General features: G+C 33.9%; 1 protein-coding gene across 8 annotated transcripts in view; it reads left to right on the top strand.

Moving 5' to 3' along the window:
- Dgkb (diacylglycerol kinase beta) overlaps nucleotides 1–11,889 on the top strand; it is a 624,803-nt gene extending 612,914 nt beyond the window's left edge. For all 8 annotated transcript variants that reach the window (XM_090332713.1, XM_090332719.1, XM_090332717.1 and 5 more), the window contains one exon: nucleotides 8,973–11,889. In XM_090332713.1, the coding sequence (XP_090188839.1) occupies nucleotides 8,973–9,080 (108 nt within the window). In that variant the 3' untranslated portion in view covers nucleotides 9,081–11,889. The remainder of the gene's footprint in view (nucleotides 1–8,972) is intronic.
- The last annotated feature ends 5,865 nt before the right edge of the window (nucleotides 11,890–17,754 follow it).

The raw sequence follows: 17,754 nt of genomic DNA, 5'->3' as shown, positions 1-17,754 counted from the left end.
ATACTATTAAATTTAGTACATCCATTTGACTTCTAGCTTTGAAAATTTGCTAAGAATATTACTTTCTTATTAAAAGTTAACTTAACACTTGCTGACGTGGTAGACACACTATTTTTAAAGCATCTTAAAGCTGCTCTAATGACTTACTTTAGAAAGAGGGAAAATTTTTCCAGCAAGGAAACACATGTATTTTTAGTCATGAAAGAAAAAGAGTAACCCACAAATTGTCTGTGGAAAATGCTTAGCAAGTAGGTGCACATGGTGAATATTTTTGGTGTGCCTAAAATTTTTATTGGGCTGAATGTTCCTAGACAGAACTCTGATAACTTAAAGAAGGCATATTACAATTTTCTATTTAATGACCCACAAGTGTCATCAGTGGAATAATAAAATATTACTCAGCTACCATGTGTCATCTTGAAATATATTTGAATAAAATAGAGTGCTATTCTTGTGGTCCCGTATATTTTAAGGTGTGAGTGGTAGTGATGCCCCAAGAGTAGTTAAAAAAAAAAAAAACCTGAAGTAACAGCATCCTTTTAGTCTTAATTGTAAGTGTTTTTGCATAAATTTACATTTCTAAACCTTCATTTTGCTCAGAGTCTGACAACTTACTGTTTAGTTGGGTATCATTTCATGCGTTCCCATGTTACTTACTCATTAATTAGTTCTGTTTACCTGTGCATAATTTTTCCTAATTTCACAACACTTGTCATTTTTTTAATTGACAATATAATTTACTGCATGTGTGATCTCTGGTCTCCACAGAAGAATAGCAGGGTATAAAGCACCAATCTATTCATTTCATGTTGTTCAAAAATGGGGAAGGAGGATTGGTTGTACCTAATTTCTAATTAATTTGCAATGGTTACAAGTGAACAAAACAGTTGCACCTACTAATTAAAATTTAAAATAGTCCAGGGTGTCATCTGTAGGTGTCTCTGGGATATATAATTTTAATTTTGGATCATTGTAGGATTTGTAACACCCATGAGCTGACAGCTCTATTAATTTAAAGGTTCTGTAATACCTATTAGTACAAAACATGTAAAAACTACCATTAATCATTTATTTTAATTTTGCAGCTCTGTCATTTTCTCAATATGTTTTAAAATTATGATGACACCGTAATATGAACAAATCGACTGCCTCAAGGGGAAATGGATCACACTACTTAGGAAACATATAAAGCACATTATTACTGCTTAGTTAATGCCAAACTGATTAAATTGATTGCATAGAAAAAACAAATTTTAAAGATTTTTTCTTTGCCCTATTATATTTCAGAAGTTATGTCAAGTGTTATGTTTATAATTAGATTAATTTTTCTGTAATTCTTCATTTTAGTGAATTCACTTTAAATACTATGAAAAAAAATCTACATTGTTCTTTTATTCTTTATTTCAAACATAGTTAATTCAATTAGTAAGAAGTGATAGGATTCTGCCTGAAAGATTACAGTCTCTCACATTCAAATTCCTCAGTAGAAACCCAAACCTAATTAGACAAATTCTCAGAGTATCATATATTTGGTTTAGTTCTCATTTAATTATTTTTCCTTACATGTTTAAGACCATTGTGTCTAATGGAGGTATGCTCCAAGAGTGTACATATACTTAAGGGAATGAAATTACAATTTCCTGACCAAATGTTAAGCTTCGCATCTTCCACTTTCAGGAAGATTAGTGCTCAACTCTAGTTCAATTTGAAATATGATGTAAAAACCAATGTTAATAAATTCTTTAATAAAAAAGTTGTATCTTCCTCTAGAATGGGTAAGGTTAAATATAGTCCTCTAGTTAATAGACACACTCAGAAGAATGCACAAACATGATATCTTTTTGTTCAAGAAGTAATGTACTCACTACTTGATGAATATAACTGTAACCCCTCTGTAATCACCCCACCAATAAAGTAGAATAAAATAAAAATCAGCTTCTGGCAAGCACAAACTGTATGCTGCTCAAGCCTGAGCCTGCCTCTTTCTCAAGTTTGTCTTGGTCCATATCTCTTCAACTCTTCATTTTATGTGTGTGTGCGTGCGTGTGTGTGTGTGTGTGTGTGTGTGTGTGTGTGTGTGTGTGTGTGCGTGTTCAAATTAGAAGATAAGGCCAATGTAGTCTATGCTTTTTGTTAACAGGAAACAAATTGCAAATTTTAAAGAGATAACCCTCTTAACCACTAATAAATGATCCTACTATCTCAAACAACATTATCTATATTAACACTGCCGATGAAAATGAACTCAATAGAATTTCACTATTTGATGCTTCTATCTCGAGTCTTCAGAACAGTTGAATACATTTCATTAAAAGATGAGGAGGAAATCACTAAGCCTGAAGGGAAGGGTGTCTTATGGAATAAACCAGTTGCATTCTAGGAAGGTGTATGCTATACAAGATCTGAAAATAACCAGGGATATAAAACCGAAGAAGGGAGATGTGAGCTTTTGAACCCGGTGATGAGGTAGAAATCTGAGCAGTAGTTCTTCAGAATCCTCAGGAAGAACCTTTAGGTTTGGGTCAAGAGTCCTGTAGAAATAGAGAAAGATTTAAACATTAGAGCGATGGGGATGTTTTGTGTGGTATCAAGATCATTCTGAGTGAGGACGGGATTGGCAGTGAATAGTTAGAGAATGTCTGCCCACACTTTAGAGTATGGTGGGAAGAGAAAAATATACTCAAGAGAGAAAAGGTATTGCAAGGGTAAAATTCAGCAGGCTTGGCAATAGACTGGTTGTGGGAAGTAAGGAAAAGATAGCCCCAAGAATGATGCAGACTTCTGCTTTTTCTTGAGCTGTTCAATGCATCCTGAAACAAATCCTTCATGCAGTGGGATTTGGGAAGCAATCGAGTACTTTCCTCTCTTCTTTGGTACTGGTCTGACTAAATTATGCTTCCTAATCTATGTTATAGATACAATCCTTATCATGTCATGCAGTAGAAATATTTACAGATAAAGTGCCTGAACATTCCATTGAATTATCCTAAAGTACTGTAATGTTGAGGATAAATTCTTTCAGATCATTACTGGAGTCATTCACATAGACCATAGACTTGTTCTGGGGCTGAATCTAGAAGTGGAACTTAACAAAAAATGGTTAAAAGGGGAAAAACACGTTTTCTCATGTCCAGTAAATGTCCCATATTTTTGTTCCTTTCTGAGTAAATGTGGAATCTAACATGTACTAATCTGACATAGAAATAGTTCTATTTTTTCCTTCTGTCATATTCTTTTGGATTTTTTTGTATGACCAAAGACGTTTATACCACAAAGATTGTTTATACCACAATGGTATAAACAATATCTAAGGTTAAATTGTGACTGAGTTTCTCCATAGAGACATACTAATATCAATATTTTTTTTGTGTGCCAGTCCTGGGCTTGAGCACTGTCCTTGGACTTTCTCAAGGCTACAGCTCTGCCACTTGACCCTCAGCACCACTTCCGGCTTTTTTTTTCTATATATGTGGCACCAAGGAATTGAACCCAGGTCCCCATGCATGCTAGGCAAGCACTTTAACCACTAGGACAAACTCCCGGCCTAATATCAATATTTTAAAAACACACACATACACTTTTAAAATGTCTTTGACCTTCCCTGGCAACTGACAAAGAACCATAAAAATACTTTGGAGTAAAGAAGACAAATTATATCTTAAAAGAGATTTTCAGTCCAGGTTTAGCTATTTTTCTCATGACAAGGCCAAATAGTACATCACTTCTAGGAAATAGTTTTCCCTTTCGATACATATTTAAAATTCCTGTGAAGTTCTGCAGCAAGGACATTTCTCCATATAGCTTTTTAAAGATTTCATTTTAAATTTTCACAATGATTTTTCTGAATTTGATATCAAATTAAACTTTAAAATTAAATTGGAAAATTACAGCCAATCCAGAAAATTATGGTTAGAATAAAAAAAACCTGGAAAGTTATTTTAAAAAATTGATAAATTCCACTGCTGTACTTTTTGTTTTAAATTATGGCTGAGCTACAGGCACTCTTGGAAGGATGCAGTCTTATTCTAGAATCATGCTAGGCAGCTCTGAGTGTTCCAGATAATTACTAAATTAAATTTTTCCAGAGACATTTTATAGTATTTTTTGTTGTGAAAACCCTATTTATTCTTAAGGGAACTAAAAGAAAGTCCTGTAATGACAAATTCTTGAAGAGATGAATAGGGAAGAAAAATCTAACTAGAGATAGGAAGAATATTTATAAAGGAGAAGGCTACTTGCTGTGGCACTTTGTAAGAATCACTAGATTATTCAGCTCACACAAGTTCAGTGGAAGGAAAATCAGTTAAAGAGATAATGCACTGGGAAAAAAAGAAAGAGAAAAAGAGAAAGAGGAAAGAAAGAAAGGAAGGGAGGGAGGGAGGGAGGAAGAAAGGAAGGAAGGAAGGAAGGAAGGAAGGAAGGAAGGAAGGAAGGAAGGAAGGAAGGAAGGGAGGGAGGGAGGGAGGGAGGGAGGGAGGGAGGGAGGGAGGGAGGGAGGGAGGGAGGGAGGGAGGGAGAGAGAGAGAACAACAAAATGGTGAGACAAAGGGAAAAGGATGAACTAATGCAGCAGTGATACTCTCAAGATAATATATTGGAAATGAACTTTACAGCTGAATGGGGAGATTACAGGGAGGGAAACTGGGAGAAAATCATGGGAGGGAGTAACAAGGTGTGCCAAGAAATGTATTCACTATCAGACATATGTAACTGTAGTCCCTCTGTATGTTACCCTGACAATAAAATTAAATTTAAAAGAAAAAAAAGAGATAATGCACTGGAGCCAAATTTGATCAATTAGTGTATCACCAAAATTGATATTTATTTTTTACACTCTAATCCAGATTCTTTTACTGAATAAATTCTAATGATAGCACTAAAGTAAGATGTATACCACAGAAATTATTTCCATTCTCATTCAGCTTTTACCTGTTGTTCCAATAAAGCATGATTTTTTAATTTTCTTTTCATTACTCATTATTCTGTAGATTTAATATTCAATAATATATTTAATTACATCAAAGCTCAAAAAATGATAATCTGTATGCAAATCTCTTTAGATGTCTATTTTTGTTAAGAATGCTTCTCACTATCCTTAAATGTTTGAAAAACCTCCAAAGAAAGAGTAATACTCCCTAGTAAAAATTATATAAAATTCTAAATTTAGTTTTCATAAATAAATTTTTAGGGGATGTTGGCCATACTTGTATAGTTCAAGCCTGTCCTTGGTCTATCATGACAGCATTGATTGGACCAGATGGAGACCCCATAACCCATCAAGCCTAAAGCCATTTGCCATGGCCCCCTACAAAAAATATATATACAACCTCTATATAACTTTACATGAAATACATGATTTTTATGAACTCATCCTTCTAGTCTATGCTTTTTGGTAATAGTTCCTCCTGCACATTCCTCCCACCTTTTACTGAGAATAGCTAAAGAGTTGGCATTCTGGTAACGTGCATACAACATTTAGAATGAAACCTGCTGCTCTAAAAAAAAACTTGTTTTACTATTGCAGTTTTAACTAACGCATCATCAGAGCATATTTTATTCATCATATTAAAATTATGAGATCAAATTATGACAATACTCAACCATAACAATGCAATAGAAACAAGAAAATCACCTTGATTACTGGTGACCCATCAATTTGAGATAGGAAAACAAAAACAGAAAGAATCATTGCAGTAAAACTATCCTTCGCCAAGGAGGACTTCCAGAAGAGTAGGAAATTGGAAAAAATGAAGGGTGTCCAGGCAAGGACATCTTTCTATTGATGACAACATTTCTTTTGCATTTTAAAACAGTGCTTTTCACTTTTATGCAAACATTCTAATTTGATTTTTTTTTAATTTATTAACATTGATTTTACATCATATCTCAAATGACATGTTTAACAAACAAGTATTCAAGAAGGGAATCTCTATATACAATCACTGGCACTTAGTTTTTAGAACATAGTCAAAATTAGGGTAAGGGTTTGTATATCATAGATACATATTAGACTATGTAATAAAACATTATGTCTGTAGAGTCATAGGTTTTTATGTCTATGTAACTGTATTTATCTCCAATACCATGTCCATAGCATTGGGAATACAAATATTGAATCCTCATTCTTGTACTGTTTGGATCTAATAGCCACATATTAAGGAGACCCACCTTTTGTTCCTTTGTTCTTGAATTGTCTCACTCAATATGATTCGGTCTAGTTTCATCCTCTCACTTGATTCTTAATGGAGTAGTTTTGCTTCTGCCTAATTATAGATAGACACAAAATCATCTCATATGCCATGAGATATGCAAATGACATTTCACATATCCTAGACAGGTTGTGCATTATGGTTTCTTTCATATTTTCTCCTTGATCCTGAGGAAAATACAATCCATTAGTTTTCATTTTGTAAGCAACAGACAAAAAGAGTATGGATTTAGTTTATGCAGAAATTAAGGTAGATTAAAAAAGAATTGTGTACATTGGTGGTAGTAGAGTGTAAATATTCAAAATAATGCTTTATGTCTAAGTTAGGTTCCAGTGGTTTATTCCTATAGTCCTAGCTACTTAGGAAGATGAGATCTCAAGATCAAGGTTTGAAGACTGCTTAGATAGATGTTTTCAAGATACTCGTGTCTTCAACTGACCAACAAAAAACTGAGCTGGAGTTATAGCTCAAGTGATAAGGCACCAATTGTGGTTGAAAAAGCCGAGAGCATTACCTGGGCCTCAAATCACACCTCAATACCAGCATACATACACTCAGAAATATGTTATATCTGACTGAAAATTGGATAGGCCACTGTTAAAATACTTTGGAACCAGAAACCAGACCATACATGAGTTAAAGGCCCTATTGTGTAATAAGTACTGAATAGTGTTATTTTTCAAAGGAATAAGAACAAGTGATTTTTTGAAAAGAATGGCCAATGTAAGAATAGTAATAACATAAAATTAAAATTCCTAAAAAACAGAAAAACCCAAATCTCATAGACAACAATTGGGTGGCATATTTTACTCCTTCATAAACGAATTCCTATTTTATATATGTGAGTAAAAGTAGATAATTCTTCTGAAAGTCTTAGTTATTTGGCTCTAATCATTTCACTTTCTAAAATATACTAATATTATCTATATTCCAAAATCATCCAACACCTGTAACTTTCATCTGATTTGATATGCTGGTTTATATTATTGTACAAGTAATGTATAATAGCTGCTTCCGCAGTTACTCATTTAAAATACTCAGTGAAAATAATTCATTTTCATTAATAGAACTTCAAAGTGTCCTTTATACTCATCCTCTGCTTCAGTTTACTTAGCAATATTGAATGTTTTTCTTCAGTTTCTCTTTTCTGGGGAGCAGACAGGGTGTGCTGTCTATTTGATTCTCAGTTCCTGGTATAATTTCTAAAGTATAGAAGCTGAGTAAATTTTATGAAGTGAATGCGTGGTGAATAACACTATATTAGAGCCTGTTTGAAATAACATAAAAGTGAATAATTAAGATAGAAAATCTGGTAGAGACTGTTTTCAGTCTACATAGATGGGGCATATGGACAACTTCCGTATCTGGCTATTAATGCTCCAGTTCATGAGATGTCAGAAAGAAAGTAAAGTTGGATATCCAGAGAATTTGAGCCTGGCTTAGCTTTGTGACCTTTACAAGTGCAATTGATTTTTACAGTCAAAAGAAGAACACAGAATCTCCAGTATAATCTGATTCCAACAGACTTAAATAAAGTTGTTCGTTCTTTCAAGATTTTCACATACTTCTCTCTTTCTAGAGTAGGAGGTGAATTTCTATTTCCCCAAAGCCCTAGTTACTGATTTTAATGATCTTGTCCATGTGACAAAGGTTTTTTTTTTTAATCGCTATTAGTGAATGACAAGTGAAGGATATTCATTTTTACTTGAAAATGTCAGGCATGCACTTCAAGAGATATATTCCTTGCAGCTTTTAATGAGATGGTGTTTCTTTTTGAAAGGAATACTCATCCCTGTTTCGAAGGCTGTGCAGGTGACAACTGATATTTAATAAGCGATGGCTCTTGGATTAGTTGCAGTTCACTAAAGAAAATGTCTCCGATTGCTTTTGAAAAACTCTTAGTGACACTAGCCCAAAGGCAAGATATGACCTTTTTATTACATAATGAGAATCATTTATTATTTTACAATGTATCTTAAAGTCACAGACAAAATGCCACTTTGATAATTGCTTTCAATTAGCTTTGAGCATAGCATATATTCATAAAATGTCTTCCCTAATTTAGAGTTGAATTAGAGAAAATTGCAGACATAATCTACTTTAAGGTTGTCTCATTTAAGGTGATTCGTAGTTTTATATCAAAGAAATCAAAACGAGTAGCTTTAGAACAGTCTCTCCAAGAGACTTAAGCAGGCTTTTCAATATTTGAACCTATTCTATTACTAATTAATTAACAAATTAGAAAGCTAGTTCATCATTTCTGACCTTTCATGCATGTTAACTTTTGACTTTCATTCTTAATGATTGTTCTGAAGTTAAGCTATGTAGTTCGTGTTGAAAGAGAGAAGCAATCTGATTAGCAAGTTAAATAAGATTGGCTTGATTCTAAGCATACATGAGTACTGTAATGGTGCATCTTTTCCTGCTTTCAATAAATAATATATAACTAATGATCATTAAATTACACTGAATAAGCAAATAGACTGAATGTGGATTTTGGAGCATTATACTATTACATATGAGGTTAGAGAGAAGATGAGATTTAACTGTGACTTCTGCTAAGCCTTATTTTCTGTTAGTGCTCTTGGCATGGGAATATTTTTTAAGCACATGATGATATTTTCCTTTAAAATGTTTATTAATCAATAAAACTCTGAGTCATTTTGACTATAATTTGTGAAATGATTTTTTATCTTAACAGAGGTTCTCAGATATTAAAATTGTAATTTGGATTGCTCTACTTCTTTCTCTCTTTTCTTCTAGATAAAAATTACACACAAGAACCAAGCTCCAATGTTAATGGGCCCTCCTCCAAAAACAGGGTTATTCTGCTCCCTGGTCAAAAGAACAAGAAACCGAAGCAAGGAATGATTCTCTAGCACTCCATTTATAGGAACCCAATGAGTCTAATTGGATCCATGGAACATTTATGCTGGAATCTTTTAACCATTTGTGTCTCCTGCTCATGCAAAAATCTTGGAATTCATTTAACCATTTTGTTACTGAGCTAATATGAAAGCCAGCTCCTAAAAAATTTATTGTCTCTACTTTTATAGACGTCATTGCATGAAGACAGCAGAAGCATACATGAAGTGATATTGCATATTTTGGTTGCATGCATTCCCATAGATTTTTATGTCTCCCACCCACATCTTACTGCATTTTCACCTCCCAGCCTGCGACACATAACAAAGAAATGCCATAGGTATCATCTTTCTCAATGTGGCTCCAATCATTAATAAGTACTTATTAATAATCTCACCATGATCACATATATCAATTGCTAGACTCCTTTATAGAATCAGAATACCAATGACCTGTGAACGTTAAAGATTTTCTTTTTATTAAATAGTTGACTATGATACCTTACTATGCCTGAATAGTTTTCCTTCGGCATCTTAACTCTTCGAAGTGGAAATTAAAATAATCAGGCATAAGGTTTTCTTGTACAGAAAAACAGACAAGATTTTTTTTCATTAGGTTAAATTTCTAATTCCAAAAATGAGTAAAAATATGTTACTTGGCAGCAAATTACAGTAATAGGATAAGTAAGCTTTATTCCTTTGTGTATGAGAATCCAAAGGAAAATCCATAATTATACAAGCAAATAGGTCTTTTAAACCATGTACTTAATGTTTCCCACCAAATATTTGGGAAAAGATGCTTGAGAGACATGAGTTAATGCATAATTGAGTCAGCATTGTGGAGTGAATTTGTGATTCATGTGATTCATTTTATGACAGCTTAAATACTGAAAGACTGTGTGAGTAAACCATTTGTTAGGATTAAAATTTTCACCTTTCTCAGACAACAGATCATAGGGCATAATTGAAGCCCAATAGCCAATTCCTTTGTTATTAGGCCCTTTATAAATATAGGTATTTATCATTTTTAATTGATCAACTCAGTGCACTTGAAGAAAGTAAATATTTATATCAGGTGCCTTCTAGTATAAATTGGTTTCTACAACACAACATTGAGCTCATTGGAGCAAATCATGCATGCAGTTAGCCCTCTTTCACTCACCTACTCCATCCAATCCCTGTGACATTCCAGTTGTTTATCTGAAACCATGCAATGATGTCAGTCACTATTCAAGTGTTCATTGCATGGTTGAATTCTCTGGTTGTTTAAAGAAATCATAAGATGACTACTTTTATTAGCATTTCATTAAGCCTGTGGTATAAAGTGAAATAATCCTCAGCAATCTTGGATATTGTTCATTCATACTGACCTGCCTCTCAACATTGCATGCCTTATGTTTTCAAACATCCCATAAAGAAAACTAGTGTGTGGAATGCATGATTTATTAGTTTTCCTCTCTACTCTGCATTAAAGTGCTAATGATCTATCTGTCCTATTTTTTTTCTATTGATTCATTCATCTTTGCATAACAAATAGCATCTAGTGATTCTATTCAAAACAGCCTTTCTGCATGGATTTATGGATTTCAAGTGAAATTGCTGTAATTTTAATCCTTTGGTTTGAAAATTCAACTGAATGCTGTAATAGTAAATAACCACTTTCAAGCAATGGAAGAATATATATGAAGCATATTCTTTAACTATTCCAGGAACATTGGATGACAAATATAAATCAATGATAAGTTTAATTGCTTTAACCTGAAAGTTTATGAATTAAAGTTGAGACAAAATTTAGCATTCCCAGGAACATTATGGTTGCAATTGCAAACTCATTACAGCAATCACTTGCCCTAGTACAATAATATCACATAAGAATAATGATGGAGACCAGAAGAAAGTTTTAAACACTAGCAAGTACATTACTGACATAATGTTACATAACACACATACACTGATTTCATGTAGCTATGGTTACAGGTAATAAATATTTTCACAAGAACTAAATTTTCTACAATAGGCAGGCAGGCCTCATGTCAAAAACATATTTTGAAGCCCCAAATTATTTTCTGTTCAGTACAACATGCAATTAGTTCTTGGATATCTTTTTTTAGTCTACGGCTTCAAGACAGCAACAGATTCTGAATCATTCTTGAAAATAGGTGTCCTGGAAAGCTCCTAGCTAGATTGTGGGACAAGATAAATTAAACAACCTGTCCATGTGATCTCAATAATTGAGACAATGGTCTGCAGCTTCGCTTTATTGTAAATACAGAGCTATAATTAGTGTTCGTAGTAGCTGTTCCCATCTACGTTCAGTTGGATTCTTTGGTATCACTGATGCACGTTCAAATAGGAATCAAATTTGACTTTTCCCAACTGGTTTCTTAAAGATAGGAATATGCTTGACCTTCAAGTACACTACTCCTGGGGTTTGGAAAGTAGTTTTTTATTTAAAAAAAAACTACTTTGATGGTTTTTTATGACAGCTTCATGTGAAGAATATATATTTTAAGGGAAATTCTAAATGGAACGTTCTATGGCATATTAAAAGACTGACTGATGAATGATCGCTTTATGAAATGGAAACTTTTCTTCTCTGTGTGTGGGTGTTTGAGTTGTTGGATAAATCCTTTTAAAACATAATAGAACATAGTTGTATGAACTTTAAATGGAAGAAGCTGGAGTGAAAATTAACCCTGGACTAACTTACAGGGATCCAAAGGAAGGAGTAGGGGAAGTTACCAGCCCTGTAAAACAAACTGACTTACAGGGATCCAAGCACTGGGGGAAGTTACCAGCCCCGAAAAGCCCTACCATGCACTTAACTCAGTACGAGAGAGTCCAGAACCAATCTAAAGACCTTCAGTTTTAGAACTAGGAAGGGAGATATATATGAGGAACTAGAAAGTTCAGAAGTTATAATCGTTTTGTCTCATTTTCCATGTGTGTATTCATTGTGAAAGGTGGTGGTTGATCTTTTGCGATGAAAGGAAAGGCTAATATTCAAGAACAATTTTTATTTTAGAACAAGTGATACGATTACAGCCAGACTGAAACAAAAGGCTCAGATGTTGAGTCTTCTGCAGCCAAAACTCATCCACTGAAGGCTAAAGCATCACCTATATAGTTTCACATTTTGTTTGTTTCCCTTTTCTAAGGGGATGAAAAGCAATTATAATCTGCAACAAAGAAATGTTCGAATGTCTAACTGTGCATTACTTGAACAAGATAGGAACTTTAGATGGTGCCATTCCTTTTCTCAGTTAGTATTAGTTTGGTTCCTAGTGATCATAAGGTTAATGATCTTTTAGTGGTATACGTAACACCCAAAGAAATACATACTCCTAACTCACAGCGCACATAATTTCCATTCTATTAAATGATCAAACCCTAATAACAGAGAGGCTGGAAATTTTAAGAAAATAAATTGTTAAAAATTTTGCAAAAGAGCTTTCATTTTGTGAAGGCAGAATTTATCCCTCAAGAGTCCCACTTTAATTGTATTGTACTTAAATAAAGTTGTAGTGAACTCATTTGAAAACTTCTACACATTCTTACCATGTTTAAAATATAGGTTTTGTTTAACTTATAGTTATCTTAATTATTTTCTCAGAAAGTGTTATATGAAATATCCAGCTTTTGGAAATAAAAGCGTTAACATTCTCTTATGTGTCATTTCTTGCTGCCACTGGGGCCAGGTTTTCTCTGTAATTGAGCTAGTTCTGTAGCTCCAGTAGTCACCCTACTTCAGAGACTTTTCCCCTAAGGGATCTAGGTTATCCAACCTGTCTTTTTCAAGGAGAAAGGAGTCAGTGTGTCTGGGGAGTAATTTTTTTTTCTTTGAGAACTATATCATCCAGTGTTATGGTGTTTTCATATTGCAAGTTGCTGCTGTTACAATTATTTTTTACATTTTCTTAGATTTCATAATAACAATTAAGAATAGATACTGGGATTGTGGGTGCCTTAGCTGAATTTGAAGAATGCAACTGATTTTTTTTTTTTTTTTACCAGTCCTGGGCTTGAGCTCAGGGCCTGAGCACTGTCCTTGGACTTTCTCAAGGCTAGCACTCTACCACTTGAGCCTCAGCACCACTTCCGGCTTTTTTCTACGTATGTGGTACCGAGGAATCGAACCCAGGTCTTCATGCATGCTAGGCAAGCACTTTAACCACTAGGCCAAACTCCCGGCCTGCAACTGATTTTTAATTCAATTGTGTGTAACAAACCAACAAATATTTCTTGGACATTGGATCGGAAAAAAGGTATTTTGCAAAGGGCCTTCAGGATTTTTTTTAATGTAGGATACACTTTTCATTTATTTATGTCTTTATTTTTCAACGTTGTACTTTTCAGTGTTTGTCTTGAACTACTTTGTTACACTTAGTGCTATTTGTTTCATTATCATTAATAAAAGTATTTTGTGTGCCAACACTGGGGCTTGAATTCAGGACCTGGGCACTGTCCCTGAGCTATTTTGCTCAAGGTTAGCATTCTATGACTTGAGCCTTCTGGTTTCTTGATGGTTAATTAGAGCTAAGAATCTCATGGACTTTGCTGACCATGCTGGCTTCTAACCAAGATCCTCTGATCTCATCCTCCTGAATTGCTAGGATTATTGGTATGAGCCACCTGAGCCTAGATAACAATGTTAAAAAATAGCTCCTCTAAATACCTTTACATTTATTAGAAAAATCTATTAAAGTATTACAGCCTGAGATAATGTGATAGTCAAGGCAAGCAAAATGTGATACTGTTCAAAGGAGGAAAAATGGTCAACTGACACAATGCAAAAAGGAAAGTTTGCAAATGGTTTGTTTAAAATACAGATTTCTTCAGAGAAAAAGACATCAAATTAAGGAAATTTAGAATAAGAGAAACATAATACATAAAAATAAAGTCTTAGATGATCGGTTGCTTTACTTCAAGAAAATGCTGAGGAATTTATAAGTGAAGCACTTGGACTTTACTTAATGTTGTTCATAAAAGAAGTTGAAGCAGAAGAAATCAGGAAAAAGCAACAAAGAACAAGTAAATCCAAACCTCAAAATTAGGGTTAAAAGAAGGTCTTATTCCACATTCTGGAAGAAAGAATATTAAGGAATAATTAAGTGTTCTTATTGCAATACCTCTATGAAATATCTGGCCCTAATCCATTTCCAAAATTGTGATGGAAAACTATTTCTTTGACATATGTAACTCTTTGAAACTTATGAAAATTAAAGTAATAAATAGTAATAGCAAAGTAGATTGATGATAAATAAATAAGAAGTAAAAGTACACAGAAATAAAAATATACAGAAATCAAACATTCAACATAAAGTACACTTTTTTAAACTAGATTTTATTGTAAAGGTGAGGTACAGTTACACGAGTCAGGTACTGAGTATCTCACTTTTTAAACTATATCATCCCCTCCCTCATTCTCCCCGTTTTTTTCCCCCTTCCAACTTCCGTCCCCACAAAGTTGTACAGTTCATTTCCAACATAGTATTAGTGGGTTTGGCCGCTGAATTCACTCACTTTTTGTCTCACCATTTCTAGGTTTTCCTTTTGTGACAACTGAAAGCTCAAGATAAAGCCAGTAGTCCAATGGTTTTTTTCTCTTTCTACATTTTTCATTATTACTTAAAGCCAGTTGATCTCAGGGAAAAACAAAGTTCTGACTATATTAATGATATATTAAAATCCGAGAAATTATGAGGGTCTGCAGGCCTAAGAATTCTTTTGTTGTTGTTGTTGGGATAATGTATAGATGGGTTACAGTTATATTCTCCATGTAGTAGGTGCATTACTTCTCACACATTGATACCCCTTCTCATGTTTTTGTCCCCATTTCCCTCCACTCACCCCCTCCCAATCATTTCCCCCCTTCCCTTTTCTATTTCAAATAAGTCTAAGAATTCTTAAATGTCTTGCATCAAAGGCATTTAAGAGACAAAGACATTCAAAGAGAAGCTCACTGTCTTGGTATAGAATTAAAGGTTGCCCCTCTTACAGAGCCTGCATTGAACTATCCCTATTATCCCTATGAGTTACTCCTCATGTAGGTGGATGGATTTAATCCAAACTCACCCAACCCAGCCTATGGCAAGCACTGTTATTTTACTCATACCAGAAGCTAATGCTTACACATGCTTGCTCTGTTGCAGGCATGACTCCACACAAAAATAAAAGCACTTAAGTTCTGTGTCTAATCAACATCATCTCCATTGCACACAATAGAAAATGGAGGCAGGGAGATGCTATGAAAACTTCTATAAAGAGTCAAATCACAAACACACACACACACACACACACACACACACACACACACACACACACCTCCAGACAACTTTTTCTTCTCAATCACCATGCCACATTGCCTCTCACCAAATATGAAGAGTTCAATCCAATCTAGTTAATGTAATGTAACAACAAACTATATTCATTAAAGTTTATAAGAATATTAAATAAATTAAAATCTCAATGAAATGAGAAAATTATTCAAGGCCACAAGTAATGCAGTTGACAAAGTGACATAAGACATCTATTTTGTATGTTTCCAGTACTGGAAGCTCAGACAGGGAAAATATGGACGGCTAGCTCCAAGTTACTCTTCAACTTCTACAATCTTTTATCCTAGTAGTGTATAACCCAATTTCATTTCATCTTATGCCATAATTTTGCATTTACTGAGCTCTGTTTAAAAACCTACTTCACATAAAAACCTACGACTCTATAGACATAATGTTTCATTTCATAAATTAATATGTTTCTATAACATACAAACCCTTAGCCTAATTTGGATTAAGTTCTAAAAAGTAAGTCCCAGTGATTGTATATAGAGATTCCCTTCTTGAATACTTGTTCGTTAAACTTGTCATTTGAAATATGATGTAAAAATCAATGTTAATAAATTCTTTAATAAAAAAAAATCTGCTCCAATGGGGCCAGGAGTTTTACCTAGTGGTAGAGTGCTTGCCTATCATGCATGAAGACTCAGGTTCGATTCATCAGTACCACATACATAGAAAAAAAGCCAGAAGTGGTGCTGAGGCTCAAGTGGTAGAGCTCTAGCCTTGAGAAAACCCAAGGGCAGTGCCCATGCCCTGAGCTCAAGCCCGGGGTAGGGGGGAACCACTGCTCCAACGTATGTAATCTTTATAAAGAAATTGGAAATTATTTCTAGTTTCTCTACTTATTATTTTATCTAACAAGTAACAAAAAGCAAGTTTGCAATGTGCATGCAAAAGAAACTTCAGTATGAGGATGAATAAATTAAATGGTATGGAATTATTCATTGTAAGCTGTGACAACTGCTTGGTAAATAATATATTACTAACACATTCTGAACAGTTACTAGACAAAGTAAATTATTGGGGTTTTATATAAATATGGAACCATAACTGTCTTTACTCCTTTACATTAGAATACTTGATTATGAATTGGGAAAAGACAAGAATAATAAAAACATACATGAATATATGTCATCATAACAACAGTGCTGGTTCAAGGTATCATGTGAGAATAAAGTATGAGCCTTAACCATTCATGAAGAAGAAGTAGAATTTGGAGAAATAGCTGGCCTAGAAGAGCCCTCTAACCCAACTCAGAACTCTCCATAGAATTCTCAGACCTCTGATTTCACATTTCTTTTACCTTTTTCCATATTTTGGGTATCAGATAATAAATGACTTTCAATATTTATTTAGTAGGGAACTCATTGATGGATCCAAAGCCTATCTTGTCACACATAATCATTAAATTTTGATGCCATATACATGGTATAAGAAATAATAGATGAAACAGAAATTTAAATCACATAGCATTACATAAAGAGCTGCAGATGGACTAGATAATATTTTCAAAATATTTACACATATCTGTAACTTCTTCTGTGCACTCCAGTACATCATGCTGTGAGATCTATTTGTGCACCCATGGAGAATTATTTCAAATTTTGGCTGGTGATACTTTAAATTACCTTAACATATGTAGTTCTAAATATCTGGCATATCTTTTAAAGTTGTTCTATCATAGATACACTTTCCTCATTTTTAATGTGTGTATTCTACCTTTTAGAAACTTGTTGAGAAAAAGACACAAGTTTTGTCTCACATTTATTTATTCACACAAATTGGCATAATAATTTTAGTGAAGAATGGAAGAGAATTTAGTGACAAGATCTACAATTATTTCAAGGAGTTTAAATTTATCTTATTTCTTGCCTTGATGTATTAGAGATGTATGTGGTATTCAAAGTGCTCCTCTTGGTGTTACTTAATATCTCTGTGTTCTTGTGTAAGAGAGCATATAGACAAAAAAAGCTCTGGTGCAATTTTATTCATGTAACTGAATGCTCAGAAATGAACCTTTGATAAACCAATTTCACAACTTAACAAGTGTATAAATTTTGTTGATGAGTTTTTTATTCAAATAAATTTATTTTGTTGTCAGACACATTGCACTGCTACTTCAGTACTATAAAGTACTGAAAATTGCACATCATATCAATATTACTTCCTAGATCTCAATCTTTCATTGATTTGTCTGTTGGTTTGGTTTTGGTTTGACTTTTGTTTTGATTTTTGTTTTGGAGTGGGGAATTGAAGAAAAGTCTTGAATATCACCCAGGCTGGCCTTAAATACTCAATCTTTCCATCTCGGCCTCCACTACCCTAGTTCTTACAGAATGCCAA

The sequence above is a fragment of the Megascapheus bottae genome, chromosome 5, assembly GCF_031878675.1.
Source record: "Megascapheus bottae isolate mThoBot1 chromosome 5, mThoBot2.hap1, whole genome shotgun sequence".
In the NCBI taxonomy this organism is placed as follows: domain Eukaryota; kingdom Metazoa; phylum Chordata; class Mammalia; order Rodentia; family Geomyidae; genus Megascapheus; species Megascapheus bottae.
Note: the sequence above shows the minus strand (reverse complement) of the source record. Positions and strands in the feature narration are given on the sequence as shown.